Source organism: Gossypium arboreum, chromosome 8, assembly GCF_025698485.1.
Source record: "Gossypium arboreum isolate Shixiya-1 chromosome 8, ASM2569848v2, whole genome shotgun sequence".
In the NCBI taxonomy this organism is placed as follows: Eukaryota; Viridiplantae; Streptophyta; class Magnoliopsida; order Malvales; family Malvaceae; genus Gossypium; species Gossypium arboreum.
The window spans coordinates 133,128,023-133,149,907 of NC_069077.1; the positions used below are offsets into that span (position 1 = coordinate 133,128,023).

At 36.6% G+C, this 21,885-nt stretch overlaps 1 protein-coding gene across 1 annotated transcript; it reads left to right on the forward strand.

Moving 5' to 3' along the window:
- Nucleotides 1-18,394: 18,394 nt before the first annotated feature.
- On the forward strand, nt 18,395-19,116 carry LOC108468431 (uncharacterized mitochondrial protein AtMg00860-like). Its single transcript, XM_017769316.1, has 3 exons — nt 18,395-18,409; nt 18,516-18,569; nt 18,853-19,116. The coding sequence occupies exons 1-3, from the start codon at nt 18,395-18,397 to the stop codon at nt 19,114-19,116; spliced, it is 333 nt and encodes a 110-aa protein (XP_017624805.1).
- Nucleotides 19,117-21,885: the final 2,769 nt, after the last annotated feature.

Consider the following 21,885-nt stretch of genomic DNA (forward strand, 5'->3'; position numbering starts at 1 on the left):
CTTAAATTAAAGGTTACTCCATAAGACAATATTGCCTAATTAAGCAAAAGTGAGAGAAAGCCCCGGCCGGCCGCCGACCACTAAACGTTTGACCTTTAGTAACATATTATATAAATTGATTACGAGGTAACTAAAATATTATATTTATTACAAATTTTTATAAAAATTATATGCAATTTTGGTTAAATTTATAATGTTAAAAGTTTTAAAATATAGTATTTTAAGTTTAAGTTTCATAATTTGTTTGGTTTTAGTGATTATAAAAGATAAAACAATATCTTTATAATAATGTAATTTATTTTGTAAATAAATATTTTTAATTATTTTTAAATAATGTTTAAATTGTTAATATTATGATATTTTAGTAAGAATATAGAAAATCTTTTTATCGTAACAAATTATTAATTTTTATATATGAAATATAAATTTTAAATATTTTAAGCAATTAATATTAATTATTTGTAAAATTTAATTTGAATATATAAATTATATTTTAAATACTAAAATATAGTATTGCAAATTTAAATATAAAATGTTTTATATTTAAAATAAATTTTATTAGAGAAATAATTGTATACCCAATACATACAATATATTAGATTATAAATAAGGTTAAAAATGTAATTTAATTTGCATTTCTGAGGAAAAAAAAGATTATTAGCAGGAGTAAATTATACTAAGGCCATTAACGAGCAAGGACGATATTGTATCATTAAGGTAATCCAATGACACTAAGACAAACTTAATTATTATAACGTAATAAATGAATTAATTGTAGAGGAGCAAAGATTTTGTTAGGTATATAATAGAGTCACATGACAATGTTTCTATAATCCAAGTGGGCTCTACTTAGAGCTCCCAAGGAGTTTTGCCACAGTACACAAATATTTCCATGTGTTTGGATGTTTTGATTATATTTTTGAAAATACTTACACGCAAAAGTGTTTAAATTAATGTTATACAAAATATTTGTGCTGGAGAAAAAACCATGATTGACGTAGACAACATTTCTTTTTATTTATTTTGGGAGAATTTAAAGAGTAAATAACGCTATTGAATTTCACAATTTCTTTTCATATTGTTAATTTTTTTAATCATATTAGTTTTGAAATTTAATAGTGTTTTTCAATTTGGTGATTAAATTTTTAGGTAATCAAATAATATAATTTTAAAGTGCCACATCGTCGTACATTAATGGAATCCAAATTTAAAAGATCAAGTTGCAAAAAGTTGTCAAGTTCATACATTAATTTAGACTAAGAAAAATTTAAGAATCAAGTTGAGAAAAATTACCAAGTTCACCTCTAATCAAACCTCTTGATGTTGCTCGAGCAATGTTAATTTTCACCCAACCACTCAATGGAGACCTCTATTCAATTTTTTGAACCATCTAGTTTAGCTTAAGGAGTAATTATGGTTTGCAGTCTTTAACACTTCTCGCCTAGACCCAATTCTATATTATTATCAACAAAAATATTCTCGTCTACAAAAACAATAAGATTTCTTTGTTTCTAGAGCTTCCAACAAATAATTCCAAATACAAGTTCCCATTCAATGTCATTAAAGGAAAAATCCGACACATTTTTTAATTTGCAAGTAGCCCATGGAATACAAGGAAGACTAAAGAATCTATACCTTGTTGCATTCAGTATAAGTTTACTCGAAATGGCATTTCCAACTTGGGAGTATGTGTTAAAGGCAATTCCACATCTACATCTCTCAACATTAGTCATCAATCTATCCTTTAAAACCAACCATAAGAAATTTATTACTCGTTCAGGTCCTTTGTAGCTCTATACATTAAACCAAGTTCCATCCTCTGGATCTTTGTTGTCCTTTGTTAAAGAATCATAAGCACCTAAAATTGAAAAATTCCACATCCTTAGACCATTGCCATGTGAAATATTTAAACCAATATATACACATTAGGAGGTTGAATGTCACAATCTTCAACAAGCTAGTTTGGTCCAATTAGGGAGCAAACTTGCTCCATTGCCAATTCCCTCGTACATCTACCATATATTTACTTGTTAAGTAAAAAAATACCAAGAAGGGTGAATTGGTGTTTAAGAAAATCTCAAAAGAAAGGTAGAAAGATTAAAAATAAACCAACACAAAGATTTACAGTTGTTCCACCTTAATTGCCTACCTCTACTACCTTGGCTTCTCTTGCTAAGGATTTTCTCAATCCTTTATTTTAAAATTGATGCTTTTCAAGGGTAAGTTATAATATTTACAATCTCCTATCTTTTGAAGGTTTTCTATCCAAAATATTAAGAAAACCTTCACAAATGAGAAAAAATGATTGGCAAATGATTGACCTTTTTGTGTTTGTAAGTTTAAGCTCTCTCAATTACAAATGAACACTTCAATAAATAAATGAAACTAAAATTAACAAGTGTTTATGTAGAAAGTTTGAATGTGAAAAGAATAAAAGAATAAATCTTGAAATATAAGCTCTTTGATATTTAAAATTTGTCTTTTTTTATTTCTTAAAGAGTTTGAAAGCTCTATTTACAAGCTCTCATTGTTTTTTTGCAATTTAAGGTTATTGTAGGGAGTAAATAGTTGTTTGGAGCATTAAATGTGTGAGCCTTTACAACCTTGCACATTAGGGGACCAATCCCTTAAAGATTTTTTAGATACTAACTTTAGGGGGGATCGATCCCTTTGTACTTAAAACTACATTTTTTACTCGTAATCATTGCATGTTGTATCTAACACTTTTCAGTAAACTAAAATATATAAGATACGAATATAATCAATTTATACAAGTATTCTTAAGTTTGTTTAGACTTGAAATTTTTTTAAGATCAAACTGTAAAGTTTTAAATGATGGATATGTAGTGAATGTCTTGTTAAGAAATCAAAATTGAGTATTTGAACTTATTTGGTATGTTTTATGTATGTTTTGAATCAATTGAAAGTGGTTGTTCGGTATATGTTGTAAGGTTTCGTTAGAAAGTATGAAATAGGTACTAAATGGTTCACTTTTACTAAAAATAGGGGCCATGTTGTGACCTCAAATTTTAGACGTCACAACATTGCCATTATAATGAGTGAAATTGTGACGAGCTAGGGCTTGTCGTCACGATATGACATATTGAATGGCCACATCGTGATGAGCACTAGATGAAGTTGCAACGTCTATCCATACATTTGTAAAACTTTACAATTTAGTCCTATTTCATACTTGACTTGTTAAAAGAGCTTTCATAAGCTTGATTAAGGCTCGAAATTATTTGTTTAACCTTAAATGAATGTGAATTACAATGAATTGAATGTGTAAATGATTGTTATTATGAGCATGATGGTAGTTGCTACAATGACGATTGTAGCATCCTATAACTCAGACTTAATGATTGGTTTAGGCGAGGGGTATTACATTCTATCCGTTAAGTCGATTCTGAATTTTATTAATAATAAATTGATATGTACTATTTGTTACCCTTATATTAAATAAAGGTATTCCAAAATATGTACCAAGGCTCGAAACTTGCTGAAACCCAAGCTTATTGCTTATCAAAGTAGCCACCTCACTCATTCTATTTGTTGAGAACAATATTTGAGTTTTCTAAGCATTAATTTTATGCCCGAGGTAGAAATCTGGTAAAACCTAAACACCAATTAATGTTATGACCTAGCCTCTCTATGTTGATAATAAATAAATGGAAATGAGATCTCCTTTCCTAATACCTCTTATTGGCCTAAATTTATTACTTAGTTCCCTACTCCAGAGTATTAATACCTCTTATTGGCCTAAATTCATTAATTAGTTCCCTATTCCAGAGTACTTGCATTGAAGAACTGGACACACATTGCATTGTAACTTGTATAGAATTGGCAGGTGTCCAAGCTCCGATAGAGAATCCTTAATAAGGTCTTATTGTAACTAATTACATGCCTTCTCGGTGCCCACCTTAATTGCTATCAATCCTATTTTACCCTTTTGGATTTTCATCGTGTTGACCTAAGTTTTTTAATTGGTTGTCTATATGCCAATGGAAGTGGCCCTTTCCACTATAATTGTGCCCGGTATAAAACTTGCCTTATTAGTTGGCATGTTTAACCAAAATATTTTGATGATTTGCTTACATTTTTTTGAGGATTTGGTGTAAACAATCTCATGTTTATGATTGGAGAAGAGATTGAATCAAGTAATATTATTTTTCAAGGATTCTTATATGGTCCACTTACTTTATAAATTGAGATATGCAATCCATAAAGATATGAGCTAATTTATGATATTTTGCATCCTTTTATTAAGTATAATTAATTTGATGAGATTTGGGTAGATCAAGATAGATTAAAGGTTATATGGTAAAGATAGATTCATATTCTAAATATGAAAGGCTTGTTCAACCTTGATAGAGGCTTTATTATTAAGGCAAGTACTTTTTTAAGTGGTTGTCCATGTAGTAATAGAAATGGCCACTTGTTAGCACATTGACAAATAATATAACTTGCCTTATTTGGAGTTGGAAATATTTTCAACCAAATTAGTTGAGAAATGACTCAAATGATTTTTTGGACATGTGTTGGCCCATATTTTAAGATCCATCTTGTGGAGTAACAAATCTTTAAAGATTGGATCAAATCAAGCAATCAAATCCCTTGCTTTGTGGAGATTGGATCGGGAGTATTGAAGATATCTTTCAACAATCCAACTTACTTTGGTTATTATTATATTATATTATATTTAGCTAGTTTAGTCGTTGTTTAATATAGATTTAGATTGGAATTGATCTCTAGTATGTTAGCAATTCTCGAATTTCTATATATTTGAAAGACTTCCACAGGTTGAAGTACAAAAAGTTAATAACACTTATTTGTTAATCGAAAAATGTTTTGTGAGAGTGTATTCAGAGTGTAAAATAAGTTTATTTCTTGGTTTTTCAGCGTAACAGCCCGATTTAGGGCCTAGTTAGAACGGTGGTCTCGGGACCACAAATATGAAGTTAAAAAGACTATTATATTATTATTTTGACATTCTACCATTAAAATATTAGTGCATGAAAATTTTGGTAAGTTAATTTTGACGTTTGTGAGCCCAATTGCGAAAAAGGACTAAATCGCATAAAGTGTAAAAGTCCTAAATTGATAGCTAAATGTGTTATTTTGTTAGAGAACTAAAATTGGGGTCTTTATTGGGAAAATATATCCTTAATTGATAGTATAGCAGGCCATGAGACATAGGGGAGACAATTTTCAAAATTAGGTTGAAATTTGGTAGCTATTTTGACCAAAAAGAAATAAAATAGAAAAAGCTGTCAATTTCTTTTCTTCTCATCTCTTTCCAAAAAAATATCAGTCATGAAAGGGAGTTTGAAAGCTTAAATTTTTCAGCAACTTGAAGCACTTGCAAGTAAGTGATTTTGATAGTTTTTCTTAAGGATTTTTACATTTTTTGACTCCTTGAAGCATAAGCTTTCAAATGAGGGGCCTATTTTGCCAAATGATTAAGAGTTTAGGATTTTGCCATGAATGGATTTTTAGTGTTTTCTGAGTTCTTATGGAAGAAAATGAGTCTTAGCTGTGTTAGAAACAACTTTTGTGAGAGGTGCTAGCATGAAAACACCTAAAAGGACTATTTTGCATAAGTTGCAAAATAGGTGATAAGTGTGTGAAATAATGGGGTTTTGGAGTTTCTATAAGATTAAAAATAGTTCATATAAGTTTAAGATGCGAAAAAATTTGATAAAAAAATCGATTTTCGGGCAGAGGGGTAAAATGGTCATTTTGCCAAATTCTAGGGGCAAAATGGTCATTTTGCCGAAAATGTGAATTTTCAATTGCCTAATTGTAATTAGTGACTAAAAGAGTGTATTTTGATAATATAAATCAAGAATTTTCAAATCCGAACCAAGACTGGGGGAAAGCCAAACAAATTAACTAAACCGTATAATCGCTATATTTTGAAATCCGATGTAAGTTGTATGTAAATAATACAACTACATTGTTAATGTATGTGTTGAATTGTACTTGAAACTAATAGAGCATGAATTGCTTGATTTTAAAATTGAGAAAGCATGATGATAATAGTGATGGCAGAGTTCCCGTTTGAACCTAGGAATTAAATTGGATATTCATGCCATGACATATGAGTTATTGTGGACTAGTGCAAGACATGTCTGGGACATGCATCGACCACATTATGAGAGCTAGTGTAAGACCATGTCTGGGACATGGCATCGACATTGAGAATAGTGCTAGTGTAAGATATGTCTGGGACATGCATCAGCCTCGAGACATAAGCCAGTGTAAGACATGTCTGGGACATGCATCAGCTACGAGATGTGTCAGTGTAAGACCATGTCTGGGACATGACATCGGCACGATTATGTGAGAGCTAGTGTAAGACCATGTCTGGGACATGGCATCAGCCTCGGTGATGATAGCCAGTGTAAGACTATGTCTGGGATATGGCATCGACAACTTACCCGTGTTTGAGGCATATGGAATATCTGATAGTGTTCAGAGTGGTTCAATGGCTAGAGTAATAATTTTAGCTTAATGGAAAAAAGTAAAACCATGTTATGAGTGGTACAGGTACCTAATTGGTACGTATGAGATATAAGCTCTATATACATGATTTGTGATTTATATGGACAGTAATGAGTAAGGTATAATAATGCCTACCTTGGTATTATGAGCATGGGGATTGTTGATATATTGTTGTTGTACATTACTTATATGCAACTTACTAAGCTTTTATGCTTACTCCATTTCCTTTCCATTTCCTTTCAGTGTCGCCTAACTAGCTCAAAGATCGCTGGAAGTCAGAGATATCGATCACACTATCAGCTGAGGCATTCAGTATAGTTGGATTTATATTTTTGAATATGGCATGTATAGGGCTTAGACTTTATTATTTTGTGTCTTTGAGAATTGGCCAATAGTAATGACTTGGGTTGGGAACCCTTCATTTCGTATTAAGCGTTGAATGATGGCTAACACTCATTTTGATTTATAAAGATGTATTGCCATGGTTAAACGAATGTCTGTTGTATTTGTTTGATTATAGAAATTGTGTTTGTCTTGGTATAGGTTGGTATTTGCATGTAACTAGGTATATAAGGGTGGTAATGAGGCTTGGCAAATAGCCTTATATTATCCACACGGTAGACACACGGCATGTGTCTAGGCCGTGTGTGATACATGGTCTTCCCAATGGGCATGTAGTTCGGCCGTGTGTCCCTTGCACGTAAAATTTTTAAGTCAGTATGCATGGTAGTAAACACACGGGAAGAGACACGACTGTGTGTCTCAGCCGTGTGAAGGACACGACTGTGTGTCTCAGCCGTGTGAAGGACACGACTGTGTCTTAGCCGTGTGAAGGACACGGCCTAGTATACGGGCCTGTGCCTTGGCTGTGTGATAATTTGAGCATGCTGACATCAAAAACAGAATATCCATGTTTTTGCACTCGAGCTAGGACACGGGTGTCGTGGCCGTGTGAGGGACACGGGCCATTGACACGGGCGTGTGTCTGGCAATATAAAAACCTCTGTAAGTGAGAATTAGAAATTAATTCTACAAGGGTATAGGACACGGGCGTGTCCCAGGGTGTTTAGGCCGTGTGAGCCACACGAGCCAGCAACACGACCATGTCGAAATGGTCACACGAGCATGTTACCCTTCCACACGGGTGTGTGTCCTGTTTCAAGGGAAAATTTTTTAAGATTAGTTTAAGGACCCGAATTGGTCCCGAATAGTTTTCAATGATCGATTTGGGGTCGTAGGCCTATAATAAGAAGTTTAAAGTAGAAATAGAAAAAGTTTTAAATTGGACCGAGTCTCGGGAAGTTTGAGGTTAGTTGTACATATGAGATCAAGTTAGGTAATGCCTTGTACTCCGCCCCAGTGTAGGTTACGGGTATAGGGTGTTACATTCGGCCTAAGTAACTTAGATGTAAGTGATTTAGTGTTTGGATACAAAAGTGATGTTACTATACTGGGGTGTGATAGAAGTAAAGTCACTTATTGTATTGAGTTCAAAGATAGTGGATTTATCTTACTAAGCTAGGTTCCGTAAATGTAGTGAAACCAAACTATGTAAACAATTTCTTGTCTCTTGTTTTTGTGTTGTTTTTCACATTGTCATTTGATCAGTCGTAATTTGTCATGTCAAATTAAGCTCCCTATTACGTTTAAAGAGCTTGTTTTTAAGCACTTTGTATATTTTTGTCGCGTTTTTACTTAGTTTTTATTTTTTTCCTTAATACGTGAAATAGTGTCTTTTATGATACTTTTGAGACCCAAAATAACCAAATGCACCATAGGGACCCTAACGGTTGATTGAGTGTTGTAGGGAGTCAATGATGGCCCAAACGCGAATGGAAACATCACCTAGAAGGGGGTATTGCGATATCAAAGCATGAAAGGCGTGATACCCCTGATAATGTTGAAACGAGAAGAATTGAGATCATCTACAGTGGTATCACGATACCAACCATGGGTATCATGATACCCAACATCCAAGCAGCCCCCTATGTCAAGACTGACATGGGTATCGCGATACCACTTTCGTGAGGGGACAAAAAATGACTACAGGGTAGTCATTGTACAACTTCAAAACCTATCAAAACACTTGCTGATGGGCATTTTGGTCAACAAAAATATGGTCAGATGCCTGTTGAAAAAGGCCAAATCTAGGCCGGAGAGAGGGGACAGTAGACACAAGTTTTAGCTTAGTTTTCTTAGTTTCTTCTTCATCTTTTTAGGGTTTAGTCTTCTCCATAGTTGTAGGGTTTAGTTTTTTCTGCATTTCTTAACTAGTTAAGTTAGTTATTACTGTAGTTCATGTTTATTTACATGTTCATCACCTTAAACTCTTTTGTAATCACATTTTAATCCTAGTTTAATATAAGTTAGCTTTGTTTTCTTTTACTTATTAAAAATCATCACTTTAGTATTTTTATTCATTTATCTGACTGCCATTGTTGTCTTCTCCAAACTTTTGTAAGAAAGCTTGGGTTTTTACTCATTTTTCTTCAAGTTTAAGTTAATGTTATTTTTATCCATTCATCTGTTGTTTTGGTGTTTAGACATTAGCATGAGTAGCTAAATACTAAGTGGTTGGTTGATGGAAGTGATGGGTAATTAATTTTTGGGTTCAGAGACTAAATCGCAAAAACTAGACTAAATCGAATAGACTTTAAAACTTAGGATTGACGACCCTAAAGGAAAATTAAGATAAGTGAGACCGAGAGGAGATCTTATCGAGTATCAATTTGATAGTCCCATGTTAGTTTGGTGAGATCGAGAGATAAATTGGACTAATTTGTTAAAATTGGTAAAGTTGAGGCCGAGAGGTAAAATTGAATCAATTTAAGATTAATAGCAATTTAGATCCCTAATTCGAAGGTTAACCAACCTCATAAAAACAACCAACCACTACATGTTATAGTATTTGTTCAAATTTGCTAGTTTCATATTTTGTTGCATTTCCAATTTAATTCTTTGTTGTTTTTAGGTAATTAATTAGCGTAATTAAACTTGGGAATGGCTTGAAGTAATATAGTACTTAGTGAATAGTTATCTAAACTCCTTTGGTTACATGTTCATAGTTTAGGAATTGCTTAATCACCAACTCCTTTGGGTTCGACCTCTTAGAATACTCTAGTGTTCCATCGAACAATATAAACATTACAATTGACACTGTCCAATCGCAGTTAAAACTATACCTTTAACTTTGCTTTATAAAATTGTTTGTTTTACGCACACGAGCGACACGCGATGATAGTAAGATAAATTAGTATTTTTAATATGTTTATTTTTGGATAATTATAAAATAAAATGCTATTAAATTTGAATTTTTATTATCAGGAATGAAGTTCGTGTGCTGAATTCAAACTCCTGTAAAAAAAGAGCTAAATTGGAACAAAAAGCAAAGAGGAGGGCTTGATTGAAAGATTGAAGATTCAAAAATGACTGGATAAAGATTGAAGAGTTGAAGATTTTTTTAAAAAGTGGCTAGATAAAAATTGAAGGTTTTTTATATTGTTACAACTCTATAATTAGTTTAAATTCTAGTTTAAATTTGATTTTTAAATTTTGAATTATTTAGTGATAATATTTAGGAAAAATCTAGCTAAATTTTAGCACTAAAAGTGTGTATAAATACTTAGTGGCTACAACCAATTGAACACACTTTTACCTTTGACATTTAATAAATTCTTTATGTTTTTTTCTTTTCTCCCTTCTTGTGTCACCCATATTCTGTTCTTTCAATTTTTTTTTTAACTTTTAGCTTTTTGGTTTAGTTGCCTTCCAAAGCCCTTTCCCTTTTCACCTTTCACAATTCCACAAAACTACTTTCAAAGCATGATTTTTTTCATGATTAACTAAATCATTTTTAGCCTTAACCTGGTTATCACTTTGACAAAATAATTGACAGATATAAACTCACACTAAAGACTTTGCAATTCGGTATTCGATATCTCTCCGGTATATGGGATAGTACAAATTCGTCCCTCAAATTTGATTCGATTTCAATTTAAAAAGCGCACGTTTGGTTGGAATTGTTTGGTGTACAATTGGGAAGCTGAGTCGGCGGTGCTCTATTTAAAACCCGCGATCAAATTGGCGTGTTCAATTGGAAAAATCTAGTTGGATTCCGTTAAGGGAGATAGTGATCGGATTTAAACGACCCACATGGTTGAGGTCGTTAATTTGAGTTGGGCTTTTCAAATTGCAAGGTTTTCGAAGTCTTAAATTATGGGTACGTGCCACGTGGTTGGAAATTTGACAAGGGTCGATTTACAGGTGATATCGAGATCGACTACAAGAGGAAGAGTTGGCGGTTTGAAGGATTCTCGATTGCTATAACCAGCTTATCGATTAGAAGAGAAAATTTATTTCAAGGATCGATTCAAGATTGGAGTACATCGAGGCTAAGGCTAAGCTTAAAAAATATTTTATTTATTCATTTATTTTATTTTCTTAAATTTATTTTTGTATTTTCAAATATATTTTTATTTTATTTATTTTTCGTATTTCCTTATTTTATTATCTTAATCAATTTAAAACCTCATTTTTTTTAGCACTACTGCGCAGAAGCCATGGGAAATACTGTGGCCGCAACAATGAATCTGGTTACAAGAAAAGGCGAAATTAGATAACCAATTCTTGAGGATTCGACCCTACTACTCTATATTTCAATTTATTGTTATATTTGTTTTAGGAATTTATATTTGGTGGTTTCGACGCTCCTTAAATTTTGGTGCCGTTGCCGGGGACTGGTAAAAATTTCTAATTTTTATTTGTTTCCTTTATGACCAGGTCAAAATTAGGGACTCTAGCATTTGAACCAGAGATAGAAAAGTTGGCTCGAACACTTCGAAGAGAAGCAATTCGGTGCGGTAAATAACCATAACTTTATTTTGAAGAAGGATCTTACACTAAAGATATTTACTCATCCGAAGATTCAGACGGCGTGGTAGATCAAACTATACGCCAACTTGCAGTTGCACCGGACGAACAATAACTGCTATGCATAACTTATTCAGTGGGCTAAACATCGTTCGAGTTGAAGTCAGGATTAATACATTTATTGCCTACTTTTCGCTGTTTGAAAAATGAGAACCCCCATACTCATCTGAAAGAGTTCCACATGGTTTGTCTAAGCATGAAACCAAAATGAGTAATTAAGGATCAAATAAAAATACTAGCTTTTCCTTTTTCATCAGCTGACTCTACTAGAGAATGGTTGTTTTATTTACCTCCGGGATCTGTTAATACTTGGACTAATATGTCTCGGTTGTTTCTTGACAGGTTTTTTCCAACAGCTCTTGCAACTGAATTAAGGAGGAGTATAGTCAGAATACAACAAAAAGAAGCAGAATCACTCTATGAATATTGGGAGCAAGACAAGAAGTTGTGCGCAAGTTGCCCACAACATGGTCTATCTGAGTAGTCACTCCTACAATATTTCTACGAGGGGTTACTCCCAATGGAAATGAAGATGATTGATGCAGCTAGTGGAGGGCCTTTTGTGAACATGACTCCCCAAAGAACTAGGGAATTAATTTCGACTATGGCTAAAAATTCTCAACAGTATCGACCACTTATGGAACCTACGAGAAGGGTTCCCTTCCATAGTAAATAAGATTGATGAACTTACTAATGTGGTTAAAAATATACTTGCAGGACGGGCGAATATAACTTGGTTGTGCGGGATTTGTGCTAAGCCTAATCATCCTATCGACTTGTGCCCGATTTTACTTGAAGACACAACTACATAAGTAAACGCCCCAGTACCACCTCAAAGGCGTTATGATCCATATTCAAGCATGTACAATGTAGGGTGGAGGGATCACCCAAACCTGAGATATGGGTTGAACCCTTAATACAATCAACCATATCAACAAAGACCATCTTCGTCTCAACAATATCATCCTCCAAAGTCACCTCTTGAAGCTATAGTAGAGAGGTTGGCCTTTAGAACCGAAATGTTCCAATAAAATACTAAAGTACATTTCTAACACCTAGATTAGCAAATAAGTAAGCTAGCAGTTACGGTTAGTCTTGTGGAGAACCAAGGAAAATTTCCATCTCAAACCAAGTCAAACCCATGTCAAAATGCAAGTGTTGTAACCGTAAAAGATGGAACAGAGTCAGAACTAGTGTCATGGGTTGTGAAAGGAAACTTGCAACCATGACAGACTTATGCGATTTATCGCTTTTGAAGGAGGTCATTTGGCCCAATCAGACTGGTCCAGTGCTCGGAGAGATTGAAAGCCCATCTCCGGAGCTTGGCAAATATGGAAAGTAATCTTCAAAGATATGCTTGGCAAATATGGAAGGAGATCTTCAAAGATATACGATCCTAGACTTTAATGTAATCTTTAAAAGATACGATTCTGTAATCTTAGAGATTTGACTTCTTGATAGCTTTAGATCTTAGCCATTGATGTATTTCGATCTGTGTCGTTGATATTGGGAAGGCTCAACTATAAATAGAGGCCTCTCCCCCTTATTGTATTCATTCATTGATTAATAGAATTTTGAGAGCATTCACTCAAACTTTTCTCTCAAATGTTCTTATTTTTCTGTGGCTTTTGTTCATATTTTGAGATCGTTCTTACTTCGTTCTTCTGCTGTTCTTCGTGGGTTCTTTAGAGGAGTTCCATTGAATCCTCAATTTTTGCGAGATAGGCTGACTTAGGCATTTTTGAGCGGAGAAACGCTTAAGGCCGCACGGATTGCTTGGGAAAACTCTAAGTCCATGACAGTTGGTATCAGAGCTAGCGTTTGAAGGCACTATCGAACGATGTCGAAAGAAGCTGCTAAGAATGTTGATGGAATGGAGACTCGTGGAAGGGCTAGGAAAGCTAGCCGTTCGAAGGACATACTGTCGGCTTTAGAAGATCGAGTCGTCACTCTAGAAAAATCCGTGGGGGATGTCAAGGAGAGGGTTGATGATATCGATGATAAAGTTAATGATAGGTTGCAGTCTATGCAAGAGCAACTCAAAGAGTATGTGTTAGATAATGCCATCGAGACTATGATGGTTGGTAAGACTGATGCCATGGAGGCTATGATAACGGCCTTGAAAGAGGAGATTGCGGAGCTCAAGGGTGAACTCACAATCTACAAGGCTGCTTTGGGCAATGGAGGGTTGGTTACTGTCACACCCAAGCCCAGCGTGGATGTTTCCAAGCCAAAGGAGTTTAAGGGAACAAGGTCCGCAAGAGAAGTGGACAATTTCCTGTGGGGAGTCGAGCAATACTTTCGTGCCAAGGGCATTGCTGATGATGCCACTAAGGTAATTACTGCTGCTATGTATCTTACTGACATTGCCTTATTGTGGTGGCGTCGTAGGTCCACCAATATGAGACGTGGTGGGACAGTAATTGGAACTTGGAAGGAGTTTCAATACGAGTTCAAAGTGTAGTTTTACCCTGAGTATGCCGAGGATGAAGCTCGGGCAAAGTTGCGTCAGCTTTCTCAACAAGACACTGTGAGGGAGTATGTGCAGGAGTTTAGCGAACTTATTCTCCAAATTTCTGATATGGGTGAGAAAGAGGCATTCTTTTCCTTCGTGGATGGGTTGAAACCATGGGCGAAGCAAGAGTTGCAACGCCGAGGAGTTCAAGAACTTACCAAGGCCATGTCTGTAGCAGAATCGTTGGCTGAATTTGGTGGGAAGAAAGACAGGCCTGAGTCCTTTAAGCCTAAGTCCCAGCAAAAAGGAAATAGTAGGGGAGACAAAGAAAGGCCCCCTAGAAATGACAACGGTAAGAAGCCTTGGGACAAAAGGAAGAGTAGGCCTATAAGGTGCTTCCATTGTGATGGACCACACATGATTAAGGATTGTCCAAAGAAGGCTGCGCTCTCCGTTGTAGAAGCAAAAACGGAGTCTGATGCGGAGGATAACAATCTTGGTTCAATACTAGGGGGTGTTGAAGACAAGATGAGTCATGGGCTGATGTTTGCGGACATCATGGTAGCTGGCAAAAAGTTGAATGCACTTGTCGACACAGGTGCGTCTGATTTATTCATGTCCGAAGGGGCTGCGTATAAATTTGGCCTTAAGATTGAAAATGAGCCGGGTCGGATTAAGACGGTGAATTCAAAAAGTGTTCCAATCAAGGGGGTTGCAAAGGGAGTAAAACTCCAATTTGGCGATTGGACCGGTACGGCATCTATCAAGGTAATACCACTTGATGACTATGATTTTGTAGTTGGATTGAGTTTTCTTGATCAGGTTAATGCGACGATTTGTCCTTCCGGTAATTTTATGGTGATTTCGAATTCGAGCCATCAATGATGGTGAGATTGACAAGAAAGAGGAGCCTGGAAGGGAAAATATTGTCCGCAATCCAATTTGCTAAGGGAGTACGTAGAGATGAAGTCTCCTACTTAGCCACTTTGAAGATTGAGGAAACCGGTAAGACCGTGGGTGAGATCCCTAAGGAAGTGGGCCAAGTATTACAATCATTTCGAAGATGTGATACCTGCAAAGTTGCCAAAGAATTTGCCACCTAAGAGGGAGGTGGATCATATGTAATATCCTGATTTTGGGCCTAGTCGGAATAGTGGTTTCGTGACCACAAAATCTGAGATAGAAATAATTATTTTATGATTATTTTGAGTTCTATGATATGATTGCATGATTGTGTGAAAATTTCGTGAAGAAATTTTATGCATAAAATGCTTAAATTGAAATTAGGGACTAAATCAAATAATTTGTAAAACTTGCATTCTAGAAGTTTCTAGTATGAAATTGTTTTGAAATATTAATTAGGAGGTCTTAAATAGAAATTTTACCAATTTCTAAGTCTATGGACAAAAATTGGACATGGATGGAATTTTGGAAAGTTTAGTAGTAAGGGCATTTTGGTCATTTAGGGTAAAATGAATTAAAATACAAAATTAAAGCCAATTTTGCTCATCTTCAACCCCATGGCCGAATATAGCAAGGAGAAACCATGTCTAGGGTTTTTCAAGCTTCCAAGCTCGATTGTAAGTCTGTTCTAGCCTCGTTTTTAATGATTTTTACGTTTTTGGAGTCCCGGTAGCTCGATTAAGCTTATGCTAGCAATAATTCAACCTAGGGTTCATATTTGGAAAAATACCCATTGGTAAAATTTGTGTATTTTGGTGTTTTATGATAAAATATGAGATTTTAAATTATGTTAGACAACTTGTGCTACTCGGTTTTAAGCGCAAAATAGCAAAAGGGCTTAATCGGTAAAAATACCTAATAGTCATAAGTACATGTTAGAGTGAGAATTTGATGTTTCCATAGAAGGGAAAAATGATCAGCACGTCATAAAACATAAACAAATAGGCTGAAGTTTAATTTACGAGCTTTGGGGCAAAAGTGTAAATATGCAAAAGTTTAGGGCAAAGCGTAATTTTGCCAAAATATGATTTTGGGTCAATTTGAATAATGTGAGTCCTAATTAGACTATATTTTAAATGATAGAGCAAGGAAAACTGAAATTGGGCTAAAATGGAAAAATACCAAGTTGTGGACGAAATGGTAAAAGTAGCCATTTTCAGATACGAGGTAAGTTCATGTGTAAATAATGTAGCATAATTGTTATTTTAAGTTATTGTTGTTAATTATATGATATGCTGATTTTTTATCGTGAAATATTATGCTTTGTGGTTAATGTTGAGTAATATGCAAATTATGTTTGCTACTTGATAAATATGAATTGCTACCGAGTATCGGTTCCGATATTCCATGGAAGACGGCAATGTGAGATCGAGGAAAAAAGCCCGTTTGAACCTTAGGAATAGATTAGGATACAAGTGACATGTCACTAGGATGGTTGAGCATCCGAACTCGTTGAGTTGAGTCCGAGTTCGTGAAATGTAACTAGGCATCCGAACTCGTTGAGTTGAGTCCGAGTTCACTTATGGATGCGAACGTCCGAGCTTGTTGAGTTGAGTCCGAGTTCACTTAGGGGTGGGTTACATGTTTCTTGATTACATATGAGGCACTTATGTGCAAATTATCCTTGTATCCGAGTTGTATTCCGATGTGTTCAACGGGTGAAATTTCTAGTGAAATGAAAGAACACTTAAGATGCAAGCGACGTTTTGGTAAGTGTTGTGAAATGGACACTTTGGACATGTATGTTCTTAACCCTCGGGTTGATAATAGATACAACAACGATAAGGTAGTAAGATGATGAATGATGTTTAGAAATATGATATATGTTTTGGTGATACCATGCTAAAGTTGTTTGGTATATTTGTATTGTTATGTTACTTGTTATTTACATATGAACTTACTAAGCATTTATGCTTACTCCCTCCTTTTTACTTACTGTAGTTTTGAACAAGCCAGCTCGGGAATCGGGACGGGTTGAAGGTTCGATCACACTATCCAAAGGACTTTCATCTGGGTAAATGGCTTGTAAAACTTAAGTATGGCATGTATAGCAATATATTTATTTTGTGTAAATAATTTTGTGATATGGCCATGATTGGTTGAGAAAATGTTTGATATTGATAAGTCATGGTGATGGTTAAATTTAGATCATGTTTGATATCATGGAAGTTTAATAGGTTATCTAGTTCATAACAACTCATGAAAAGATGAAATTTGCCTTAAAACAGAATATTACTGAAGCAATAACATGAAATTGAAAAATCACCAAAAATAGTATAAATGGAATTAAATGATGAGCAAGTTATGAAATTTAAGCTTAATGAGTCTATTTTCATATGGATAAAAAAGAAGAGGCATATATATTATACTTTATGAGATATTTGAAACCTTGTGAAATAGGGCCAGAGTGATTTCTGGATCCTCTGTTCTGACTTTAAAAATTCATAATAAATTGTAAAAAAATAATTAGAAGTCATTCTTTATATGTACAGATTCCTTATTGAGTCTAGTTTTAATAGAAACAAACCTCGTAGTCATTGCGTTCTGTATAGAGAGATATCTGATTCGTAATACATAGATGTCAGAGCAGTCGAACCCTGAAATAGGGGAGACTTTAACTAATAAACTGTACTAATTAGCCCAACCAAAAATTCTATAAAAAATTTAGTAAATAGATATATGAGTCTAGATTTAGGGAAAATTTATGGATATTGATTTTGAGTTTTGTAACTCGAGATATGATTTTTCTTGTAACTGTGACGCTAGTAGCTAGAAAGCTGTGAATGTAGAAACAAAAGATTTGAAGTTCTTAATTTGATAAATTATGTTCGGTAACTCCTCAAGCTCGACTCCGGCGACGGTTTCGGGCGTGGGGGCATTACATCATAAGATCGAATTGGTGTCCAACATGGTGCCGCAGCTAGGGCCCCATATTGTATGTCCCCGCCGGAATTAGAGGAATTACGGAAACAGTTAAAGGAGCTTTTAGATACGGGATTCATTAGGCCATCTAAATCTCCGTATGGTGCACCAATGCTATTTCAAAAGAAGCATGATGGGTCATTACGGATGTGTATTGATTATCGGGCCCTAAACAAGATCACCGTGAGGAATAGGTACCCTATTCCCCTCATTGCAGACTTGTTCGACCAGCTTGGTAGTGCGAGATGGTTTACCAAGTTGGACTTGAGATCGAGGTACCATCAAGTTTGGATAGCCGAAGGAGACGAGCCAAAGACAGCTTATGTGACGCGGTATGGCTCGTATGAGTTTTTGGTGATGCCATTCGGACTCACGAATGCCCCAGCTACATTCTGCACCTTGATGAATAAGGTACTTCAACCTTTTCTTGATCGTTTCGTGGTTGTTTACCTTAACGATATTGTGGTGTACAGTAAATCACTCGATGAACATGTGGAACATTTGAGGGAGGTGTTCCAAACTTTGAGGGAAAATGAGTTGTTCGTTAAAGAGGAGAAATGCACCTTTGCTCAATGAGAGGTGCCATTTCTAGGCCACATTGTGGGAGGTGGCAAGATCCGGATGGATGAAAGCAAGGTTTGGGCCATTACCGGTTACTTTTGCTTGAGTACTTTGTCTTGATCTTTTGTCTGGCTCTTGTCTGTCTTATATTGCTCTCTCATTTGCTGTTGATGTGGAATAGCATAGCCCCAACACTAAGGTTCTACCTTTGAGGCAAGGGAATCAATCGTATCAGGTTGAATTTCATTTGGCTTGAAGGTACTTTCCCTCGTCATCCGCCAAAAGTCCTCCTTTTCTCTTTGTTGGTTGTGCGAGTGAAGTTTCTTCCCTTCTTGAGTCACGAGTGATGTCAAAGCTTTCGCTTGGCGCATTTTTTTTTTGTTGTTGAATCAGAGTCCAAAGGAGAGAAAGAGAAGGGGATTCTTGGACATGCTCGTGACCCATAACAACTAATAGGGCCAACATTTTATTTTAGAACTACTCTTTTCATTTTGGTGCGCAGCTGTATGCCTGTGTAGGTGGTCCCCACGCGGGGAGCTCTTGGGCTTTTTCCGCTCGACCGCACAAATAGCCTTCAGATTGTGGGAATTGACTTGCTCGCGGAGTGGGAGGCTCCAACCAAGGTGACAGAGTTGAGATTTTTCCTTGGGTTGGCAAACTACTGTAGACGCTTTATCGAAGGTTACTCTAGAATTACCGCACTCTTGACGGACATGTTGAAAAAGGGTAAGGTATGGGATTGGAACCCACAGTGTGAGAGGGCCTTCAATCAATTGAAGTAAGTAATGACAAGTGAGCCCATACTTGCATTACCGGATTACTCGAAGCCTTATAAAGTATGCACAGATGCGTCAGATTACGCCATTGGAGGAGTACTGATGAAAGAGGGTCATCCCATTGCTTTCGAAAGTCGAAAGCTTAATGAGACGGAGCAGAGATATACGGTCCAAGAGAAGGAAATGACCGTTGTGGTGCACTGATCGCGCACATGGAGGCATTACTTACTGGGTTCTAGGTTCGTGGTCCTTACCGATAACGTTGCCAACAGTTATTTTCTAACCCAGAAAAAGTTGTTTCCCAAACAGGCTCGTTGGCAGGTTTTTCTAGCGGAGTTCGATTTCACAATGGAATACAAGCTAGGAAGTGCCAACATAGTGGCTGATGCACTTAGCCGAAAGATGGAATTCGCGGCCATCAGTCAACCCGACGAGTCTCTATTGGAACGTATTCGAGAAGGGTTGTCCCATGACCCCACAGCCAAAAGCTTGGTTGAGCTGGCCAATGAGGGGAAAACGAGGAGATTTTGGCTTGATAGGGAATTACTATACACCTATGGGCACCGCCTCTATGTACCTCATTATGGGAAATTACGCAAGGAAGTCATGAAAGAATGCCATGACTCACGATAGGCGAGCCATTCGGGAATGCACCGTACCTTGGTCCTTTTGGAGGATCGATACTATTGGCCTCACATGGGTGAAGATGTGGAGACCTATGTGAAGACTTGTCTAGTATGCCAACAAGACAAGGTTGAGTTAAAGAGTCCCGCCGGCTTGCTACAACCCTTGCCCATTCCAGAAAGGCCATGGGAGAGTGTATCCATGGATTTTATTGTGGGTTTGCCTAATTCTGACGGATTTGCAAGTATTCTTGTTGTGTTAGATAGGTTTTCAAAGTATGCGACGTTAATTCCTGCTACCAAAGATTGCCATGCTGAGGAGGTAGCTCGCTTATTTCTTAGACACATGGTAAAATATTGGGGAGTGCCACTGTCTATTATCAGTGATCGAGATGGGAGATTTACGGGCCGATTCTGGACAGAGCTGTTCAAGTCAATGGGCTCGAACTTGAACTTCTCCACAAGCATGCATCCACAAACTGATGGACAAACTGAACGAGTGAATGCATTGTTGGAGACATATCTTCGACACTATGTGAGTGCCACGCAAAGGGATTGGCCCAAGTTGTTGGATGTTACCCAATTTTCATACAACTTGTAGCGAAGTGGGGCAACGAACCAAAGTCCGTTCGAGATAGTGACGGGCCAACAGCCACTCACACCCAACACTGTTGCGACCCGTTATATAGGACCAAATCCTGCTGCGTATCTATTTGCGAAGGATTGGCAAGAAAAGAATGACTTGGCTAGGGCTTGTTTACACAAAGCAAGTAAGCGCAACAAGAAGTAGGCCGATCAGAATCGAAGGGATGTGCAGTTTCAGGTGGGGGACTCAGTCCTTGCCAAACTACACTTGATGTTGTGATATACGGGTTTGCACAAGGGGCTTGTGCGAAGGTATGAGGGGCCGTTTAAAGTCTTGAAGTGGGTAGGCAAGGTGGCCTATAAACTTGAGTTGCCAGCAAAGCTGGAGCTCCACCCAGTGTTCCATGTAAGTATGCTCAAGCCATACCATGGGGATCAAAAGGATCCAAATCGAGGCCAGTCGGAACGAGCACCAATGGGGGTAAAGGTCTCTTATGACCGAGAAGTTAAAAACATTGAGGCAAATCGTGTGGTGAGACAAAGGTATCATCGGCCACGACATGAATACTTGGTACGATAGAAAGGAGTACCTGACAGTGAAGCAAGTTGGGAACCTGCCGAGGCATTGTGGCAATTCCAAGAGAAGATAGCCCAGTTCCATGAGGGGGACGCAACGAGGGCGTCGCTAGAACAAGTGGGGGAGAATGTCATGGGTTGTGAAGGGAAACTTGCAACCATGACGGACTTGTGCGATTTATCGCTTTTGAGGGAGGTCATTTGGCCTAATCAGACTGGTCCAGTGCTTGGAGAGATTGAAAGCCCATCTCCGGAGCTTGGCAAATATAGAAAGTAATCTTCAAAGATATGCTTGGCAAATATGGAAGGGGATCTTCAAAGATATGCGATCCTAGACTTTAATGTAATCTTTAGAAGATACGATTCTGTAATCTTAGAGATTTGATATCTTGATAGCTTTAGATCTTAGCCATTGATGTATTTCGATCTGTACCGTTGATATTGGGAAGGCTCAACTATAAATAGAGGCCCCTCCCCCTTATTGTATTAATTCATTGATTAATAGAATTTTGAGAGCATTCACTCAAACTTTTCTCTCAAGTGTTCTTATTTTTCTGTGGCTTTTGTTCATCTTTTGAGATCGTTCTTACTTCGTTCTTCTGCTGTTCTTCGTGGGTTCTTTAGAGGAGTTCCATTGAATCCTCAATTGTTGCGAGATAGGCTGACTTAGGCATTTTTGAGTGGAGAAATGCTTAAGGCCGCACAGATTGCTTAGGAAAACTCTAAGTTCGTGACACTAGTGCCTAGCACGAGTCGTGACCACGATGCTGAATAGGAAGTCGAACCAGCAGCTCCCACTGAGTCGGCGCCTTATAAACCATTTGTTATACCTCCCTCATACCCTGGAAGGCTCACCTAAGTTAAAAAGGAACGAGAGGAAAAAAATCTTTAAAATATTCCGAAAGATAGAAATTAATATTCCTTTACTTGATGCAATGAAATAGGTTTCACGCTATGCAAAATTTTTGAAAGAACTGTGTACCGGTAAAAA

What these genes read in the sequence shown, in the direction of transcription:
- LOC108468431 (XM_017769316.1), top strand. An exon ending in AAGGGAATCAATCGTATCAG is followed by an intron (nt 18,570 to 18,852) that starts GTTGAATTTCAT and finishes ATGCCTGTGTAG; the next exon opens with GTGGTCCCCACGCGGGGAGC.